The sequence below is a fragment of the Poecilia mexicana genome, unplaced genomic scaffold (genome assembly GCF_051168715.1).
Source record: "Poecilia mexicana isolate PSO_F unplaced genomic scaffold, ASM5116871v1 scaffold_15, whole genome shotgun sequence".
NCBI classification, from domain to species: Eukaryota; Metazoa; Chordata; class Actinopteri; order Cyprinodontiformes; family Poeciliidae; genus Poecilia; species Poecilia mexicana.
Genome location: NW_028263384.1, coordinates 12443988 through 12463916, shown reverse-complemented (window position 1 = coordinate 12463916; position 19929 = coordinate 12443988). Strand labels below are relative to the sequence as shown.

The window sequence follows — 19929 nt, the reverse complement described above, 5'->3', positions numbered from 1 at the left end:
GAAAACTGGAACATCTTCATTAATCTGTATTTGCTAATTGTACAAGAACATTGGGACAGCTGTTGGAGAAGATAATTCAATTTTAATTTATAGAACATCCTTTCTATTTTTATTTCATCACTCCAGCAAAACACAGTAATAACCACAGTCCACATAATTAGGTATTTGGCAAATAGACCGAAATTAAATAAAACAAATCGTGTGGAGGGGAACAGATAACGCCTCATTAAAAACGGCTTGGTTAGTATAAAGTGAGGTGTGCCATCTAGTGGACATGTAAACTATAAAACAGACAATAACGGGGTTGAATAGTCCTCCTACAACACATTGAATGAGGGTTGCTTTATAAAAAAAAAGTAAATGGAATTCATATTCTGCTAAATATCTTTATTTCAAGATAATGAAAAATATAAATACAAATCTGTTCAAAGAAACATACAGTCGCTCCACTGCAACACTTCAAATAAAATATTCAGAATAATAATTCCAATAATGCCAAAATAGTAAAACGGGTAAGTCAAGTAAAACCTCAGTAGAGAAAGTGCATTAAGCAGATTAAACACCTCAGTTACAACCAGTGTGGAGAAAGCACTTGAACAGTACTGTCATCTGTTGAGACGTTCTGGCAGAAGCTGTTGCTTTATATTTTTCCGTCACATTGCATACCTCTGGGTCCATTCTCTAGCTAGTTTGTTATACCTTAAGAAGACAAATAAAGATATAATTAGAAAAAAAAAAGATTTGTCAGATAATAAATACAAAGTTACTTACTTTTGTCTATCCGTCTTGTAGATCTGTGCAATCTCAGGGACGAGCGGGTCATCGGGATTTGGGTCACAAAGAAGGGAGCAGATGGACAACAAAACTTAAAAAAAAAAGAACAAAAATCTGTGTAAAAGAAATGCCTTTTTGTTTGAATTTGCTTTACACTTTCTGCTTAGATCTTTCTAGGAGCTATCTATCGAGGAAAAGAAAACAAATAAGCAAAAAAAAAAGGGAGATTTTCTTATTGTATGTATGCTCCATCTCTCTCCTGCCTCTTGTGCACTCCACACAGATATCCGCTACGCACATCCTCACCTTTCTGTCTTTCTGATGTATACCACACACATGTATACCACACACATGTATACCACACACAACCTCAACTCAAACATCACAGCCTAATGACATTCTTCTCAGGTTGAAATGCACTTTAAAGCGACCAGCTTTCTGAGACGCAAACCAGACAAGAAATGGAAAGTTTCACCTAATTTCTAATTGATTTGGATAACGGTAGCCAGACTCTGGAACCTCTGAAAAATGGTCCTGATGCACCTGAACATCTCTGAACGTGCGCTATTCAGAATAAGACGACATTAAAAGCAACACAAATGTCTTTAAGACATTACATTGACATCCCACAAAAACCCTTTAATTTCCTCATATTTAGACCAAAATGGCATATTTTTGGTAAAACACCATCATACATGGAAAGCTGTACCAGTTTAAACCACAGTGAATCAGTTTATTTAGGTGCTGTTCATTTCATCCGTTTGGATCTTTTAAGCTGTTGCCACTGTGGATTCCACCGTTTTGGATTCACTTTATGTCAGTCATGCAACCAATTCATATTGCAATGAAATGTGCCTACATGGCTAACTATTATACTATATTTAACAAAAAGCAGCAGGTCACTTAAAAGTTATGATCTGGTTTCATCATAAGTATCTTAATCTGGCATAAGTGTCAAGGAGCCCACACTTGTGCCAGAACAAAAAGAAACAAAATAAACTGGAATTAGCATGTGAGAAAGATGAGACTTGAGCATTTTCATGGTGAATCGTTTCAATAATTTATGAAAATAGTTAAATACAAGGCGAGACGCAAGGACATGTCAGACTACATCTGACATAAAACTGGTAGTTACTGGCCCCAAAATCGAAGCAAAAGGGATAAAATGAAGGTGCAAATGAAACCGGAGCCATTTATTTCTCACTGTAACAAATTATCTTGGAATGAGTTGTGGTGATGAATTGCCACAAAAGCTCAAATCTCATATACATCCGAAAATTTATATGACGGCCTATTTCCATTGATTGTGATTCTGATCCCGTTTTGGGCCGGGCTGTGACTTTGAACAAACCAAAATGACTCAGCAGAAAGGACATAAGGAGGATATGTACCCTTTTTTCACAAGTTTTGTGCAATCTATTGCAAATATGATAACAGTGACAATAAAAAGACTCAAACACTTCATACTGCTCTAACAATAACATTTTGCAATTTGAAAAAGGGCACTTCACTTTGATGATTAAATGCCACTAAAGACTATATTAAGTCATATTTTTAAATGTAAATGCTGCATTTATTGATAACTTCATGGAAATAATGAAAAAAATAATCAGACCGTTTCTCCAGCAATTCAATTATAGAGTCAGTTTTGAGATAAACCAACAGTTTAATATGATGACACAATTACTAATTTTTATCCCATTATTCCCAAGGCAACGCTAGATAATACAGTAAATGCCCACCCTTACCATATAATAAATAAAAAAAGAAAAGAATTACACTGCAGTGCAACAGATGTGGTAACAGGTAAATGAGAGAAATCATCAGTTGTCAAAGCAGGTACACTATGTCTTCATGTCTTGTACAAACTGAGGCAGGATCAGTATGAAACATGTGACTGATGGCTCATTTTTGTCCTTCATCCAATTTACAATTAAAACTCTATTGTTGTGCATCATTTTGACCCACATCTGGTGCAGTGAAGTCTGTAACGAATTAGCAAAGTACAAAGTTGTGTTACCTTTTGAAATCGTAAGAGCAGGGGACCACTGAGACCTCAAGATGTCAAGGCAAATGCTGCCATTGCTGTTTATGTTTGGGTGATAGATTTTTGTAGTAAAGGCGACCTATGGAGGAAAATAAAGCCCAAAAAAGAAAAAGCTCTTTTTTACAATGTGGTTGAAGTACAGCTATACGAGGCTGTAGTTGATGTTTTTAGGTAGCAAGTTCTTATCTGACAACAAAGATAATGTCTTAAAAGACATTTCTATATTTACCTTTGGTGGTTTAAAGGGATAGTCAGTGGGAAAATGGACAGAAAGGAAAAAAACTCCTCCATGATAAGGGCTGTCATTCTGAAACACAAGAGCAGATTATTGCCAAAGCCTGCCCAATATTTATGGCTCAACAGCGTCATGGGCTTCAGTGAATAACATTACGGCAGAGTATGCTAGTCTGTGTTCTCCACACACAACAGAAAGAGCTGTAAAGTCAACATAAAACACTATTGTCTAAAGATCTAGAAGCAATTTGGTTTTTAAAAATGCTGCAAGCAAATCCAGAATTCAGCAGAAACAGCTTACCGGTCCTGTAATGGTGGCTTGCCAGTGAAACACTTAAGGAAGCAAAGATAAACAAACATGAGGTTATGCGATTAACACACATAACATCTGAGTCACAACTCAGTCTCAAAGAGACAGCACTAATTCAAGGATTAAAAACATAGAGGAAGGAGAACAGATGGTTTCTAAAGATGTCAACAGATTCAGATCCTCACACTTACTGTCTTCCCCTACAGGTCCAGCAGAACATGAAGCTGGAGGGTCTCTCTGCAAGTCATTTAACTCCTGAAAAGAAAACAAAAACTTTATTTTACCCACCTTAACAATATCAATGCTTACACGCATTTACTTTTACTGAAGTGTCAACTAGTGTTAGCAAACAAGCATACAAGGGAGGAAACTATACTACGCTGTGAAAAACCAACTCAAAATGTGTTGTCATTAATGCTTTCATAACGCCGCTTGCTGATGGCACAATCAGCTTCGGCATACAGCGATCACATGCACAAATGTGAGCCTTTTTACAAGTCCAATAAATGGCTTGTGTCCTCATGTCGGTTCACCACACTCTGCAAGTCAGCGACATCAACAGGAAATATGATTGTTTTTAAAGACACAAATTAATCCAAAGTTCGACTGATTCAAAAGCTGATTGCTGAAGCAGCCTGCTAACTGTACCAAGTCGAGAAAATGAGAGTTACAACAAACAGCCACCAGAAACGGCTAACAAACAGATGGCTAACATTACATAGGCGTTTCCGCCGCATAGCTTCATCCTGTCGGGCACATTAAACAAATTAGGGAAGGACGACAGTTCTCACCTTCTGTATTCTCTTCAAAGCCATGCTAAGTCTTTGTGAGTGGGTTATGAGAAGCTACGGTCTGAACTCTGACAGCTGTCACCCACGACAAGGCTCACTTTATGCCGACTCGTTGCTTGTTTTGAAAAACTGATTAGTTCTTTTGTTTCCGCGTTTTTGTTCGACGACGAAGAATGGGCAGCTGGATTATGGGAAATGGAGTCTTTGACCCAGTTTTTAAAAACGCAACAGCCCACCTCAATAATCTTCGTCAAAATTAAGATGAACTACTGAAAGCTTAGGCAAACGCAGTATTGCTATAATACTCTCAACAATATTTAATTAAAACCTTATTTGGAAAAATGCGCATTGCTTCCACCCTATTAAAGCAAAAATACAGCTTTTCAGTTCCTCAAAATAGAACAAAAAATTCTATTTTGCTCAGTTACAATTCAAAAACAGTTCATTATTCCCAAAGAAAATTAAAGGTACCAAGTGCAAGTCCATGCTGTTAAAGGATGCATTAAATAAAATTTTGTTTGGGTTAGTATTTGTTTTAGTTTGTCTGATATGCATGTAATTTTAGGAACCACCAGTGGTTGAATCTATGAACTTGGTGTGAGTAGTTGGCTGGATTAAATAACTAACAGAATTAAAATATGGTTCTGTTGAAACATTAAAACTCAGTGAGAGTCAAAGAGGTAAATATTTCTTTTTAAACTGTTTCATGAGAAATTGGGCATAATAAAGTCCTGTACTTTCTTGTTGTTGTTGTTGTAGTTTTAAAGCTTTACATTTATTGTATTTATTTTAAGAATTAATCTATCCTAATGATAAAATATAATTAGTGTTGCTTACAAACAATTGTTGCGGAAATGAATAACGGAAATATAGATCTTAAGCATTTGGATAAATAGAAAGTTTTACATAAGTCACGTTTCTATAAGTCATTCAAAGCCACAATTTGTCATATGAAATGACAAACTGCTATGAAATGACAAATGGCTGTGCATCCAGTCAGATGTCAGATGTGCACATCATTATGTTGTTTTCAGAAAACAATATAGCTATAAATTAATGTGAAGTACGATGAAATGGCACAGAAATATATTAGACTATACACCAACATAAACATGCCATTTGTAAAATAAACAAATTAAAAGAGAGACAAAAATGAAGGCAGGGCAGAAATGGACAAAAATGAGTGTGTTTCAATGAAAAGAATAGAGTTGGGTTGTTTTTTCCCCACTCATCAGCAGTGCAGTTGGCTCATCACGTGTTTAACTTGACACTGAACTCAAACAGTGTTTTGACTCCAGGCCTTTTCAGCTGACTGCCTCCTGAAGACCCAATGAATGCAGTGCATTTATGTCTTTATCAAGCAGATTAAATATTTATTTTGGCTGCAAGCCACTGAGAGATATGGCATATAAACTGATGCCAGCACTCTTCAACTAACTGGAAGCAAGAATTAAGATGTAAGCAAAGACCGTATGGAAACATCTTAAAAGGCTTTGTTATGACCAAATGATCTGCAGGGAAAATTAAAGAAGGATGTAGCTTACCTCTACATCTGATATGATAGACAACAATTAGTAATTGTTACCAATTACAGATAATGAATGATAATTTCAGCACAATAGATTAATATTGGCATTAATTTAAGGACATCCTAGAGATTCAGTTTTATTGTTGAAAAGAGACAAAAAAAATCTGTGATACCTGAATTAAAAAATAAAAATACCAAGACACAGTTCAAGTTTTCTTTCTAACTAAAACCTAGTTGATGTTTGCTGCAAATCCATTAAAAATAAATTAAACACAATGAAACCCTGTTATATGCGCTAAAGGACTTTGTGTCAACATTGTGGTTGTTTTCTGTATTATTTCTCTTTTGAGTTGTAGTTCCCATTTTATTTTATGCATTTTATTTTGGCAATTTGGTATCTATTCTTGTGCAGTGTCTTCCATAAATTCATTGTTATTCGAGTAACATCTGTTCCTGGATTTCTTTATTATTTTGCACTTCTTTTAGATCACCCTGTAGAGCATATGGATCTTCAAATCCAAGCCTGGAAGGCCAGTGATCTGCAACTTATAGATGCGTCTTCGCTTCTAAAAGTGTCTGCATTAGGTGTCATTATTTGACACCTCAGTCAAATAATGAGGCCATTAGCAGGACTCTGGAGAACTTGACTGTAATTCAACCATTTGATTTCAGGGACACACCCAAAAGTTACATGACACTGACACTCGAGGCCTGAATTTGGGAACTCCTGCTTTAAAGCCTCTTCTCTGGACCTAGTCACCACCACCGCCTTAACGTGTCCTTAACACTGTCCTTCAGAATATTTTTGATAGTCACTGGACCGTCTGTCCATCTTTTTTTTTAATCTTTGTGTGACCCTACAAGCCCTGATGTTGCTGTTACACCTGAATTTCCCCAAAGTTATTCTATTCTATTCTATTCTATTCTATTCTATTCTATTCTATTCTATTCTATTCTATTCTATTCTATTCTAGCCCTGTCGGTGACCATAGCTGCCTCTGAGTTAACTCTGTACCTCCTTCGTTTGGCTTCCAGGTTTTCTGCATGAACTGCATCCTGGTCACCTCCCTTGGCTCTTTTGCATAATTTCATTCCCCCACCAGTTTGGGTCTTGGTTGCTTTTTGATTCTCTCATCGGAGAGCCTGCATAGGTGCATGAAGCTGGCGTTGAGGGCCTGTGTCTTAAATTGTGGTTTTGTTCTATATTTTTTGGCGGGAGTTTATGCGTAGGTTTGGGTTCTTGTTCAAGTTGTTGTTTCTGCTTTGTTTTGATCATTGCCTATTTCTCGTGATTAACAATTTTTCCACCCAACTCCCTCATCTTTTGCTCCCCCACAGCCTTTACCTCATCAGTTAATCAGAGTCTTCTCCTGAAAAATTCCTCCAGGTTTATTTAGCCCATATCAGATCCCCCTGTGTTCCTCTCGCTTAGTGCTTACTTTTCCTTGCCGTTTTTGAATAGGACAACCTCTTATGCATTCTTCTTCACGTTCAGTTTGGATTCTGCTCTCATACAGTTCTTCGCTTTCACCATGAACCTGCCTGCCTCCTGCCATTATCGACGTTCTACACACCAAAATCCCCCTGTAGAACATGAACCTGTGCAACTCGCCTTTCTGTGACTAATGTGAATGAAACAGGTAGAAGTCGGATCGATGCATTGGTAGAAATAATCAAGTTGAAGCAAAGATAAGGAGAGATTTTCACCCTTGCAGTTTAACTTTAGCATACTGTTTAGCGTGCGTTGTTCAGTATTTACCTGTTTTCAATTTTAGGACAGCATATTTACGATGTTGAGGCTAACAGTATAATTGGACATCTTTCAGGGGGAGTGAATGGCATGTTTGGTCAACTGAGTGAAGGGGATGAATCTTGAAAGGGCAAAAGAGGACATCAGTGTTAGATAATACAGGGACATACAACACATAGGGGGAAGGGGCACATCTGTCGCCTTTCATGCCTGGACTGTTGGATACTTCAAAGCCAAACACAGCAACAAAATCGAGAAGTATTTATATCCATTTATCTCAGTGGATACCAAAAATCTTTCTAATTAATCACAGTTTCTTACTCTCCATTCAGTGTCTGATTAGATCTCATCATAAGACTGCAAAGTATAGAAGTCTAGAGTCACATAAGTACTTTGTCAGTGAAACTTGTGTATTCGTCTTCTTCTTCTTAGTATTATTTTATGTCTGTGAAGCCACCATGCATCCTTTTTATTTTGTTTCAACTGAGTTTTTAATTCTTGTACATTTAAAATTAGCAATTTATCTTTCCTAGGTTTTAGGTCCTGAAAACAACTCAGCATGATAATATTATCAGAGGATGAAAAGTTATTTTGGCTCCATAATATTTTAATAATCCTGTGTACAAACATTTAATGAAAAACATCCCCCTCTTACCTTTATAAGACAGTTAAATTCAAGTTCTTTATTTAGCACCAATTCATGATAAATGTCATCTCAAGGCACTTTGCCAAACAAAACAGTCCAAATTATGCATTGAATTAATATTAAATATTCAAATCAGCAAAAGCACACAGACAGAATAAAATTCAATTGCACGCTTTTCAGTTTGATCCTACTTATGACAAAGTGCAGTGAGGTTCTGTTCTTTTTTCTTTCTTTCTTTTTTTAAAAAAACCAATTGAGGGGAAACAAACGTTTCCCTCTAAGGAAACCCAACCAACATCAAATCATTGATTTTGCAGCAGTGTTTTGTCCACACACAGACAACAGACAGCTTAGCAAAGAATCAATTTTAAATTGGATCTTTAGAGTCTGTTGGTAGCAGCCTGGAATTTATTCACTTGGATATAAAAAGAAGACTAACAATCCCACAAGATGACAGACCTAACTATCAGCTTTCCATATTTGAAGACTTGGTTATTTTGGGAAAAAAAATGGGTACAAACCTAAGACATCTCCAAATTTTTATTATGCTTTTTGTCAGTTGTACATACAGTTTGGATTTACCTGAACCATTTTAGCACATGCATAAGTTTTGATCAGAAGCGTTCCATTTTAACATTTATTGTCCTGCTGGAAGGTAAAAATCTCAAGACTTTTGCAGTCTCATTTCGTCTAGGCTTGCCCTGTATCTATCTACCTACTTTGAGCTATCTATAAAATATGGCCAGCCTCTTTGTCCATGCTGTTAAAAGACATTCCCACAGCATGGCCGTGCCACCACCGTGGGATGAAGGTGATTCAATGATAATGCAAAGACCAAAAATTAAGTCTTTCACATATTCCTGTGCACCTTCTTCCTCTACATGGCTTTAGGCAAACCTTAAATTGATTTTTTTAATGCCCTTCTTCTTACCACCATAAATAAAGGCCGGCTTTGTGGACTAACCGACTAATATCACTACCGGCTGGGACGTAAATTGCTGCAGCTCCACTATAGTTTCCATGAACCCTTTTAGCCTTCTTTAACATGTTACAAGTCGTCTATTTCTATCGCTAAAGGACCTTTGACTGTCAGCGCTATCACTGCAGTTAATAACAGTCACATTTTGTGCCAGAAAAATAGCCTCACGCCTCCAAAACAGGTTGTAATTTATTCCTCACACGCCATTGGTCACACAGATCGATGCGCGCTCGCGGCGCTCCGCGGCGACGCGCCCGCTCTTCTGAGCATCGTTTCGAGGGGACGAGAGCAGAGCCCGAGCCTGAACTGAACCACACACCGACCGTCCGCCGAATGTTTGCTTCTTCCCGCTGCCAATGCACACCCCTCACATTCCTATGTCCGCCAGTTGACACACTGAACTTGAAGGACCAGGCTTCCAACCCTGCCGGGATTCAGGCGTCCTAAAGCGGGCAGCTTGTTTTTCAGGTAAGCCTCTCCCTCTTCTCTCCCCTCTTGTCCTCTCCTTCTGTCTCTTCTCCTTCGGTGATCGTGGTTCCAACTGTATTCACGCGTTGGTCGAGGGGGAGCGGATAATGACGGGACGCGGGTGTTATTTTACGGTTGCTGTCCGTAGTGCTGAAAGGGCATCGACACTTTGTAGTAAAAGCCCAATACGGCACCACTCTATGGCCTCACGGTAAAAAAGCAGGTCGCATGACTTCGCTCTTTGAATGTTACAAGGTGGCTCTTTCTGCAGACTACATCTCACAAGGATACCGTGAGTGTGTCAATGGGAGGGCAGAATAACAACGCTGCAGATGATTTTGCAAAGTCTTACTCATTTTGACAATGGCTGCCCCACTCAAATGGATGTTTCCAAGCTGCGCTGTAGAGTATGATACCTCCTCTAGGGACGGTGTGTTTTACTGTTGTTAGGGTCTTTGTCTCTCACCTTATCGTTCCTCATCTTTCCATTGCAAACATCCAGTCAATGTAATCTCTAAATACAAATGAAATGTTTCTGTTTCAGACTAACGCAAAAAACGAATCCATATGAAACAGTGGCCAATACAACAATTATTTTAGGGTGAACTTTTGTCCTGCCCACAGAGAACTATAACCACTGTCTCTATTTACCAAGCAGGGCTTTGTATAAAATCATTTTCTGACACATTTTCTGAAACGGTGTCATTGAAGCATTGTCAGTTTCCAGTATTTATAAGGTATATTATGTTTTATTTAATTGTCTTGAATTCATCATTTCCATATCTCTGTAACTTCATGTCCTTTGAAAGAGATGCTGGAAAAAGTCCCAGAGTAATGTACTCATATGTACTATGAAGTAATGCACTGCTGCCTCTTCCCCACCTGTTGTTCTGCACTACCGTTCAGCTCGCTAATGCAAGGCTTCTGCATATTTCCCTAACACTAAGGGAGCAAAACGGACCAGTTTGCTGAGTTGGGGTTAAAACATAATTTAGCTAAGTAAGAGCAACATTTGCTAAAAACTGCAGACTGGCTACCTGAGCAGATAACACAACTAATTAACGATTCATATTCGATCCAATATTTATATCTGGATCAGTCCCGGAAAAAAAAAAAAATAGATCAGTTATCGTGACAATGCGCTTGATAAATGAGGACAGATCTATTCCGTCTATTTCTATTCTTTGTGCTCTGAGACAGGCCATGCTATTTCTTTTACATCATGTTTAGAATAACTAATTGCACTTTCTGAACCATTTGAAAAAAGGATTGTTGCTGTTAATTTTTTGCATGTTTGACCAAGGTAGCCTGTTGTTTTTGTCAATTTCTTTATGATTGGTTTGACATTTGCTGCTATACGAATTGCACTGACCAAACAAATTAAAGTTGTGTTGTTTTTAAACGTTTGACCTAGCGTGTGAAGCTATTGGTATATTTAAGAGTGATCTAAAAGTGTAGTTATAAAATAAATTTGCCATTTAATACATTTATGTTTTATTTTTCTTTTTTTCTTTGTAAGTTCTGTTTTTGCTGATGCTGAACCTCAGATATATGTATCAGTATCAAAAGTGAAAAAAGTGGATTGGCACAACTGTGCTTTTTTATTTTTTTATTTTAGCAACTATAAAAAGACGTAATGCTTTTCTGTTTTAAATACAAGTTCTTATCATGGTATGCGATTTTGTGCAAACACTGTGAAATTGGGGCATTTTTACCTCCGGTTATCCCACCTCATATCAGCCAGTGCCTAGAACATATGAGTTGCCGATGTCTGAGGGTCTTCACCTTCACAATTCATGTTAAAATGTCAAATGTGTTGAAACATGATCCAGCCCACGAGCATTGTTTATGATTCCCGTCTTGCCAAAGGTAGGCACGAGTCACTTTTGGTCGGCTGCTGCTGCATTGTTTCTCTGATGGGCCAAAATATCCCTGTCTGTCTACAACAGGAGCTCCTGACATTTCCCGTGGCAGATTTACTCAAAGGATCATGGCACAGACCAACATCAGCGGGCAGGGGACCAACGGGGTGGCGGATGAATCCCCCAACATGATAGTGTACAGAAAGGTAAGACTGGCGCTATTTTTAGCTCACTCTTGTGTGAGCATGCATGACTCTCTGGCATCAATTTTGCTTGATAATGAGCTGTGGCATAGAAACTGCAGATGCTTGTATAGGAACATAAGACACAGGAGATGTTGTCGTACAGTTGTGTTGATATGGAAATCCAGAAATATATAACATAGTTGTCTCAATGTAGGGTTGTCACATTGTGATTTTTTTCTTGCGGGTTAACTAATGACGTAAAGGTTTCATATGTCTTAAATTTTGTTTTAAGAGTATCTGTGCACTGTAGAAAAATCCTGTTCAGTTTGGCCAGTTTTAGTTTTTGATGAAATGCAGTCCAGATTTCTTAAAAACAGTGGATTCACCCTTTAATTAAGCATGAATGTGGAATCTCAAGTCAGACATCGAATTGGGCATCATTTGCCAGCCGTGAAATGCTCTATTGCATTACAGCGCTGCCACTCTTTACAAGGAGGGGCTCACTCTGTAGCTCACAGAGCCTCCCCCCTAGACAGACTGGTGCCCTAAGCAGTCTGCTATATTTCTAAAATAAAAAAAAGAAAAAAAGAAAAACTGCCTCTGCATGTATTACATGGCCAGCAGTTACCTAAATACATACACATATTTTCCATATTTTCCACTTGAATCATTGGATAATATTGGACAATGTCTTTTTCCCCTGTTATGCTGACATTAAGAGAACAGAAAGGAAGTCAAAGGGAATTAAAACATTTCTTATTACACTGAAAGTCATGTATTTCTTCACTGTTAAATATGTTACTACATTAGGTAATTAAAAGTAGCAGAGAGAGTGAAATGGCCTCACTGCTGAGACACCTTAATCCGCACTGCTCCAACACTGAACAAATTAATGAGATTTTAATCTGCATGGAAGATAACATTTGTTTACTCAAACCATGACAGCCAATGCAGTTGCTTTATTTATATATATATATATATATATTTATTTATACTATATTTAGGAGATTACTTACAGTACTTCTTGAAGGCGTTTGCATGTTTGCAAATTTTTCTCCCCGCTGTACAAAAGCTGTAAAGCTAGATTTAAGATTAACCTACAAATAAGCCATTTAGAAAATTGCTTTTGCTTTAACCGGGAGGGGTTTTAGTTCCCTAGTGGCATTGCCTTTGTGTGATGGTTGGAATTTTTTTTTTTCCTGATCTCCTAATGTAAAGCATGCTGTGTGTCTCTGGCAAATAAAAGCCAATGCCTCATACTTAAGTGCCAATGGATTAGAGCTGATGGCGACCTGCACATGTATTGAATACCAGCAGGAGTGGTTGTGTATGAGGATATAATTGCCTGTTTTACTTCACTCTTAGATGGCCCAATGAGGTGATCATTTGCTCCCTTTACTTGTGGGTGACTCAAGCAATGATTGGATTTCTTTCTTTCTATTTTCTCATCAAAAAATGCTCCCGCACAATGGGAAGAGGATGCACTTAGCATGATAATATAGACTGACAGGCTTTTTGTTTTTTTAAGGCACTCACACTGTGTTAAGCAATCTCTATGCCAGGGTGGGACAAGAAGTGTCGCTGTGTTTGTCGCAATAGCAAGCGCTTGCTGTTTTAGAGGTCAAAAGTTTCAGAGGCTGGATTTGAGGAGACTGGTTTGATGGAATTAGTTTAGTCAGTTTGGGATATACGACGCCTCTATAGGAAGACTGTTGTTACAATTTGCCTACAATACACACTATTAAAATATACAAAGTCATGAGGTTCTGACTGCATCCTGAATGAATATTGACTTGAGGTCCAGATATATAGATTCATGTTATGTTTCTTATTTTGTCTCTCTATTGATCTGCACTCCTCGCACTTTTTAATTGTGCAGTTGAGTCGATGTGCAAAGAAGCAAAATTGAGGCTAACCCTGCATAATAAGACTGCGATTTAATTTTATATTATTTTTTAATTACAGTTTTGCAATGTCAGATAATATTTAAGTTTTTCAGACTGACAAAATAGAGTAAGAGACCAGAAACTATAGTGTGTGTGTGTGTGTGTATATATATATATATATATATATATATATATATATATATATATATATATATATATATATATATATATATATATATATATATATATATATATATATATATATATATATATATATATATATATATATATATATATATATATATATATATAGTCAGCCACTGTCTAATCTGATATCCCTAAATAAAACCTATTACGACCAGTTAACTTCAGAAGTCACCTGTTTAGAAAACAGCTTTGCTGCGTGTAATTTAATCTCCATATTTTTCAAATTAAGACCTCAGAGGTTTTTTGTGAACACAAGTAAAGAAGCAGCATCATGAACAACAGCAGAGAGATGAAATCTGGCAAGAAGTCCGCGGCATCTCTGGAGGACCTGCACCTAAGGTGAAAGAATCTGTTGACAAGACAACCAGTAATTAATCACGGCACAAATTTGTCCTTTAAGGAAGAGTGACAAAGCTTTTGGTAAAAGAAAGCCTTTTTTGTTTCTCCTTAAAATATTCTGTTGTTCAAGTAACATGTGTTGTTCAAGTAACATGTGGAGATGATGATAAACATGTGGAAGAAGGTGCTCTGGTCAGACATGACTAAAATGTAACTATGTAACCAATCCGAATGTTTTGCGTGGCGGAAAAAATAACACTGCAGATCACACTGAGCACACCATCTGCTCCAAGAATCCTGCTATGGGGAAGACTTTTTTTTCTCAGCAGCAACAGGAAAGCTGATCAGTGTTGATGGGAAGATAAATGGAGCTAAACACAGGGTAATGCAGTAAGAAAACCTTTCGGATGCCTCTAAAGACTTGAGACTTTAGAGGCTGGAGGTTCACCTCCCAGTAAGACTACCGACAATCCGCCAACAACTCGTGTAGTGTGCGCTGGACATTACACTAAGGAAGAGCACCGGAGTTGAGCCTATTTTCATTCAGTGCCATCAACAGAAAGAAAAAAAGACAGGAAGAGACGATAAAGCCGATAATTAAAATGAGGTAGATAGGTTTAATTTATCGTGCGATTAATTGATTTATCGTTTATCGCGACAGGCCTAGTTGTAGTGTATATCAAAGTATATTCATGTGCTAAAATGGCCCCAATTGAAGTTCTTACACTAAAACCGGCTGCGACTTTTAAGCAAGACTTGAACAGGGTCATTTCTTTGATGCTCTACATCTAGCTTAACTGAGCTTAAGTCATACTGCAGAGAAAAATGGGGAAAAGTTTCAGTCACTGGATGGTGATGCCCGATATCCCGAAAGCTTTGCTGGTCCTACAAAGTTTAAACTCAGAAAGGGTTGAATGTGTGTGCATTCCACGCTTTTTAAAGGTAATATACGTAATAATTCGATGACATCTGAAGGCAGTGAAGTGCACAACATTTTATTTAGGTATTTTAGATTAAAGAGGGCTAAAAATAAGCACGCATACACATTTTTATGATATAAAATGCCAATAAAATGCATTTAAGTTTGTTGCTGTAACTAGATTGAAAATTAATAAATTATTTCTTTTGAAAGTCTCTGTCTTATGCCTGGTGCAACAACATAACACCAGTTAAGGTACTAAGCTCCATCTGTCAAGTCACTAAGTTCACACTGTCAACTTTAGTTGCACTATGTTCTTTTGCTGCAAGTGACTGAAGGCTGATATTGACATAAAATTGTCACAATTATCTCAACTGATTGCAAAACTACATAATAGTGACGGATTCAACTGTTGCATTTTTATCTTTTTTTGTACAAGTACAAGGTTTTTGTACAACACTAATTGTTTTAAATCAATCCATTCACTGTCTGTTTTCCTCCTTAACACATGCATTCAAATGGCCACCGCTCGGTGTTTTCCCCCCTCTCCCTCCGACACAACAGACTGAAAGACATTAAGCACAAAATCATAACACTGGAGTGGGCTTAACTGAAACTGCAATTGGACAAACACTCTCTGCAGACACGCGGATGCTGCCAAGACGAACAGGTGCTCCGAAGACTTTTCAGATGGAGATAGCTTGGCAGAGGTGATGCAACCCACAATGAGACGAGGTGAATTCTCAAGTGGGAAACACACTTTCAGGGCCCTGCTTTGCTGCTCAGACCTCCGGCACATCAATATCATAAGTACGCACCGAAAACACTGCAAGAAACATTGATAGAGAGCAACGAGCCACATCTACTACGTATCTGGTGATGTGTGAATACAGCATAGTAGCGGATGTGTTATGTAATATGAGCAGAGGGAGCTTTATGGTTGAGGACAGCAGATAGTGGTTTGATAGTCTTTCCACAGGGAGCATAACTACATCCGTTCACTTTCTCAGTCTTTCTTTCTCTCCCTGCTTCGTCCATTCCTCTACTCCTGTCATTAATGTCTAATGAAAATTGATATGCGTGTGTGTGCTTGGATGTTGACCTGCTTGCAGAGGAGATGAGTGCACAGATGTCAGTATGCATGGAGGACAAATGAGAATTGCTTGAATGCACTTAGGCAGTCTGAAAAAAAAAAGAGTAGTACAGATAAATAAACAAATACGGCTTTGAGCTGAATCTCTCTTTGAAGGACTGGCAATTCTGAAAAATTAATCCCCCAACAGTGTCAAGTGAAACAATAAACTTGAAGTCCCCTAAATTTTTAGAAGAAAAAATGTCAAAATAGTTGGCATCGACTGGATTTAATACCTGAATATATGATGCTGTTCCCCATTACTTACCATTTAAAGCCTATTTTAATGTTAAGTCATGCCAAGTTGTCCTTTTTATGGGTCGTTTTATGCGAGCACCATAAATAACGCTGCGATGTGTGTGAGTGCTGTATGTAGGGCGAATGTTGCTAAGAGAGAGTTGTGAATTTTTTATGCAAGCCTAAAACAGCTTTGGTTCACAGCCACTCAGCATGAAGCAGGAACATCCTCTCTCACTTTGTGCGTGCATCTGTGATTACATCTGTGTCTTTGCATGTACGTGTCTGTGTGTGAGCACACATGTGCATTCGTAATCAAGTAAAGGAAGTTTCCAACGTTCTAATTATCAGATCCTCTTTGCAGAGTAGCTGTCTGGATGATTTTTTTTTTTTTTTTTTTTTGGCTCATCAGTTTTGGTTGCAAAGGTAAAAACCTGAGATGATTCTTGATGTTAAATCTTCTAAAATTGTTTATTCAGCTATTTGTTGTTTGTCAAATGTTACTATTACTAGAAATGTAATACTTTTAACAACGTTTCAGTCAACTCAGATATAAGTTAATGTCAATCGACGTTGCTTACACAAAAAGTTAATTTTAGCTCTTGGGAAACGCATTATTCAAAGACTCAAAACAAAACAGAATAGATTATTAGGCTTGGCATATTTTTTGCAGTAAATTAGAATCTGATCATCCTCCGTGGCTTGCTAACTGACAGCTGAGACATCAGCCCATTCTTACTTACATCTGAGCTGCCGTAGGGTATCCAGTAATTGGTCCTCCAGCTGCCAGTTTGGATTCTATATTTGTCCAGAGCCATTAATCCTGCACGCGCTGTATTTATTAGTCTTGCTTTGTTTTCTCCCAGTAAAAACACAGGGTATTAAAAGTTTTTAATGTTGCAGTTAGTGGACCCAGTTGAGTAGTGTCTTGCATTTTGCTTAGGAAACTAACGTTATAATCGTACATTTTTAAAGCTTCTACCTTGAGTTTATGGAAAATCAATAAACATGCTTTAGAAAGCAACCTATAGAGCAACATATTCTGATCAGTTTTAATATTTTTTTGCTAGTTAGCTTAAAATAATTATGTAATTAAGATCTATTTAATCAAAGACCCACTGAGATAAGGAATCTGTTGTTCCAGGGAGCTAAAAATGGTACCATAAAGATCATTTATAACTCTTTCGAGTTAAAAACAAAAGCAGAAAAGTTAAATGGAAGAACAAACAAAAATATCTATTACATAATTTAATTAAAAAAAAACTTTTTTGAAAACCATACCAACAAAAGGCAAACATAGTTCAATATAAATTCAAAACAAAACAATTACATTGCCTTCAGAGTATACCATTAATAATTTGAAGACAGATATCTCTCAAGAATTATATGTTGAAACTTATTCCAAATATGTGGCGTAAATAACTTCTACGTTGAATATATCTATTTTTCTTGTTTCAGAATCTGTTGATATCTGTCAAAAGTTGCTCGTCCTCCATGCGTTTCACAAACGGGAGTTTTTCAGGTTGATTTGTACGTCTTGTGATGCCAGTGACCCAGATACACACAAAGCATGATTGAGTGTTTCTCTGCAGCCTTTGTTTAAATGCATTGTGTTTTGGATTTTGTGAAATGCCGCATTTGGAAACTCCTATTTCAATACCCTTCTGTGTTTTATGAGAAAATACGCTAATGGATAGCATTTTTAAAGAACTTGCTGTCTGTGTTGTATTGTTCAGCCAATAACAACTATGCCTGAAAGAGTAGATAATACTTGTGCTGGCCAATTAACCCTGTTAAATAATGAAATAAGTAAAAAATGTTTTTATTTTTTTATTTTTTTTTTAGGCCTGACGTTATCAAAATACACAGCTTTACTCATGTCATTATTGTGACTTTTTGTTTCACTCCTTTGCAATAATTGGTGGAAAATTAAACAGTCCCCAAGGGAAATATGCCTCAAATCATCAGCATGTTGTGTAGTCATGCCATTGCTTCCACTTTACATGAACAAATAAAATGTGACACGTTATGGCTGTACTGCTAATGTTGCATCATTTTCAATATTTAATTTTCTGTGCAGAGGCTATGAAAAAATCCAGCTGTGTACCTCCACTTTCAGACCGTCCTCCGTTCAAAAAAACTGCCTTTAAAGTAATAAATGAATAAAAACATTATCATTGTTCTGCTTATTTCTGTCTGCAGATAGTTATTTAGATAACTGTTTTTCACAGATATAAACAAACGTGATGTGATTGCTGTGCTCTGGTTTTTGTAGCCCAGTTTGTCAAATTGTACTGACTTGTGTTTTTAAGCTACCAAACTGAGACAATCAAGAGCATGTCTATACATAACTACATAGTCGAGACGTTAAGATGAGAGACCAGTTTTTCTTTTCTATTTATATAAATTACCTTGGGATAGATCTAGGTAGGCAAGGGGTAACTTTTATGAAGACGACATAACGATTTATCCAGCAACATTATCACTAGTAATAGGTAGAACCACTAGTTATGAAAGACTAAAGCTAAACATTGGTGTTTGAGGCCAAAAAGAAAATAACACAAACATAATCCTATAAAATATGTTCATATCATATCATTTTTTATTTTTGCATGTGTGTGTATGTGTGTGTTGTGAGTCTGGTACCATTATTTTTCACTTTGTGTGTTCAAAGCTGAGCGATTGGAACCATTTACAACATTTAGCTACAATAGACATAGAAAGTTAAAGTAACAAACGTGTTCATGTTTTTATGATTAGATTTGTTGTCACATCAGTGAGTGTAAGTAATGAGGCACTGAACAAACAGAGAAGACAAACCGAGTCATCGAGTCATAAATTGATTTGTCAATTGATTAGGTTAATGTGGAAAAGAGATTGTTTTGCATAGACAAAACCCTCAATCTCCTCAGTATCACTACAACACAGCCCAATAAACTTATTAAATGTACAATAGCTGCAAATCTTCGAGGATTATATAAATTGATACGTATGCATGATTCTGTGAAAAAAAAAAAGAGTTCACATTGTTACGTTTTATTACAATTTCAGATTAGCTTGTGTTGGATTTTTTATTTTTTTTTTAATGTTGCTCAGGTATCATGACCTAGACTCTTGATTAAGACGGTTAAAAATCTCGTTGAAGGGCACTTCCTTTGTATTTTCAATCTGCATCCATTGAACACCTGCTTCATCAGCCTTCCATGTTATCAACACAATTTCCAAACCATCCCACAGCGTTTATGACTCATAAAGCGGAGGGAACTGAATACATTTTCAGCGTTTTCTCAGTTAAGAGCCAGATTTGAGGGTTCTTGTAAAGCTTTTCTCCCTTGGTGAGCAATCAGAAGATCACAAAGACCAAGAGAAAATGGGAGCTTGAGGTGGAATGATCCATAATTGGCAGATCAGAGAGAGATTTTTGTATCAAGTGGAGCGCTTTGTGTGTCAGATTGTGAGCCAGGTGATTTTTTGCTTTGAATGTATGTAGATATGCATGTTCTCCATGTTTTTGAGAAAACAGATGATTAGAGGTGGATTAATGGTTGACATCACTAACCTGAGCTACAGTCCCTAGGAGTTATGTTATTTTTTCTGGAAGAAATGATAACTTGGCTGATGACACCATATTCTTA

The 19929-nt window shown here is 37.1% G+C and overlaps 2 protein-coding genes across 2 annotated transcripts in view; one reads left to right on the top strand and one right to left on the bottom strand.

Annotated features, from left to right (window-relative positions):
• Positions 1-372: 372 nt before the first annotated feature.
• LOC106914054 (ubiquitin-conjugating enzyme E2 D2) lies at positions 373-4331 on the bottom strand. The gene is made up of 7 exons (XM_014980605.2): positions 4157-4331; positions 3557-3620; positions 3357-3388; positions 3051-3128; positions 2795-2900; positions 772-865; positions 373-699 (listed from the first exon to the last, which is right to left on the bottom strand). Exons 1-7 carry the CDS (start codon positions 4178-4180, stop codon positions 654-656), a joined length of 444 nt encoding a protein of 147 aa, XP_014836091.1. The 5' UTR covers positions 4181-4331; the 3' UTR covers positions 373-653.
• Positions 4332-10372: 6041 nt separating this feature from the next.
• rgs7a (regulator of G protein signaling 7a) overlaps positions 10373-19929 on the top strand; it is a 50488-nt gene continuing 40931 nt past the window's right edge. The window contains exon 1 of the mRNA XM_014980608.2: positions 10373-11595. Coding sequence (XP_014836094.1) covers positions 11518-11595 — 78 coding nt within the window. The 5' untranslated portion in view covers positions 10373-11517. The remainder of the gene's footprint in view (positions 11596-19929) is intronic.

What these genes read in the sequence shown, in the direction of transcription:
- LOC106914054 (XM_014980605.2), bottom strand. Translation starts at nt 4,180, where the DNA reads ATGGCTTTGAAGAGAATACAGAAG. An exon ending in ATCCCTTTAAACCACCAAAG is followed by an intron (nt 2,901 to 3,050) that starts GTAAATATAGAA and finishes TTTCCTCCATAG; the next exon opens with GTCGCCTTTACTACAAAAAT. An exon ending in TACAAGACGGATAGACAAAA is followed by an intron (nt 700 to 771) that starts GTAAGTAACTTT and finishes TGTCTTCTTAAG; the next exon opens with GTATAACAAACTAGCTAGAG.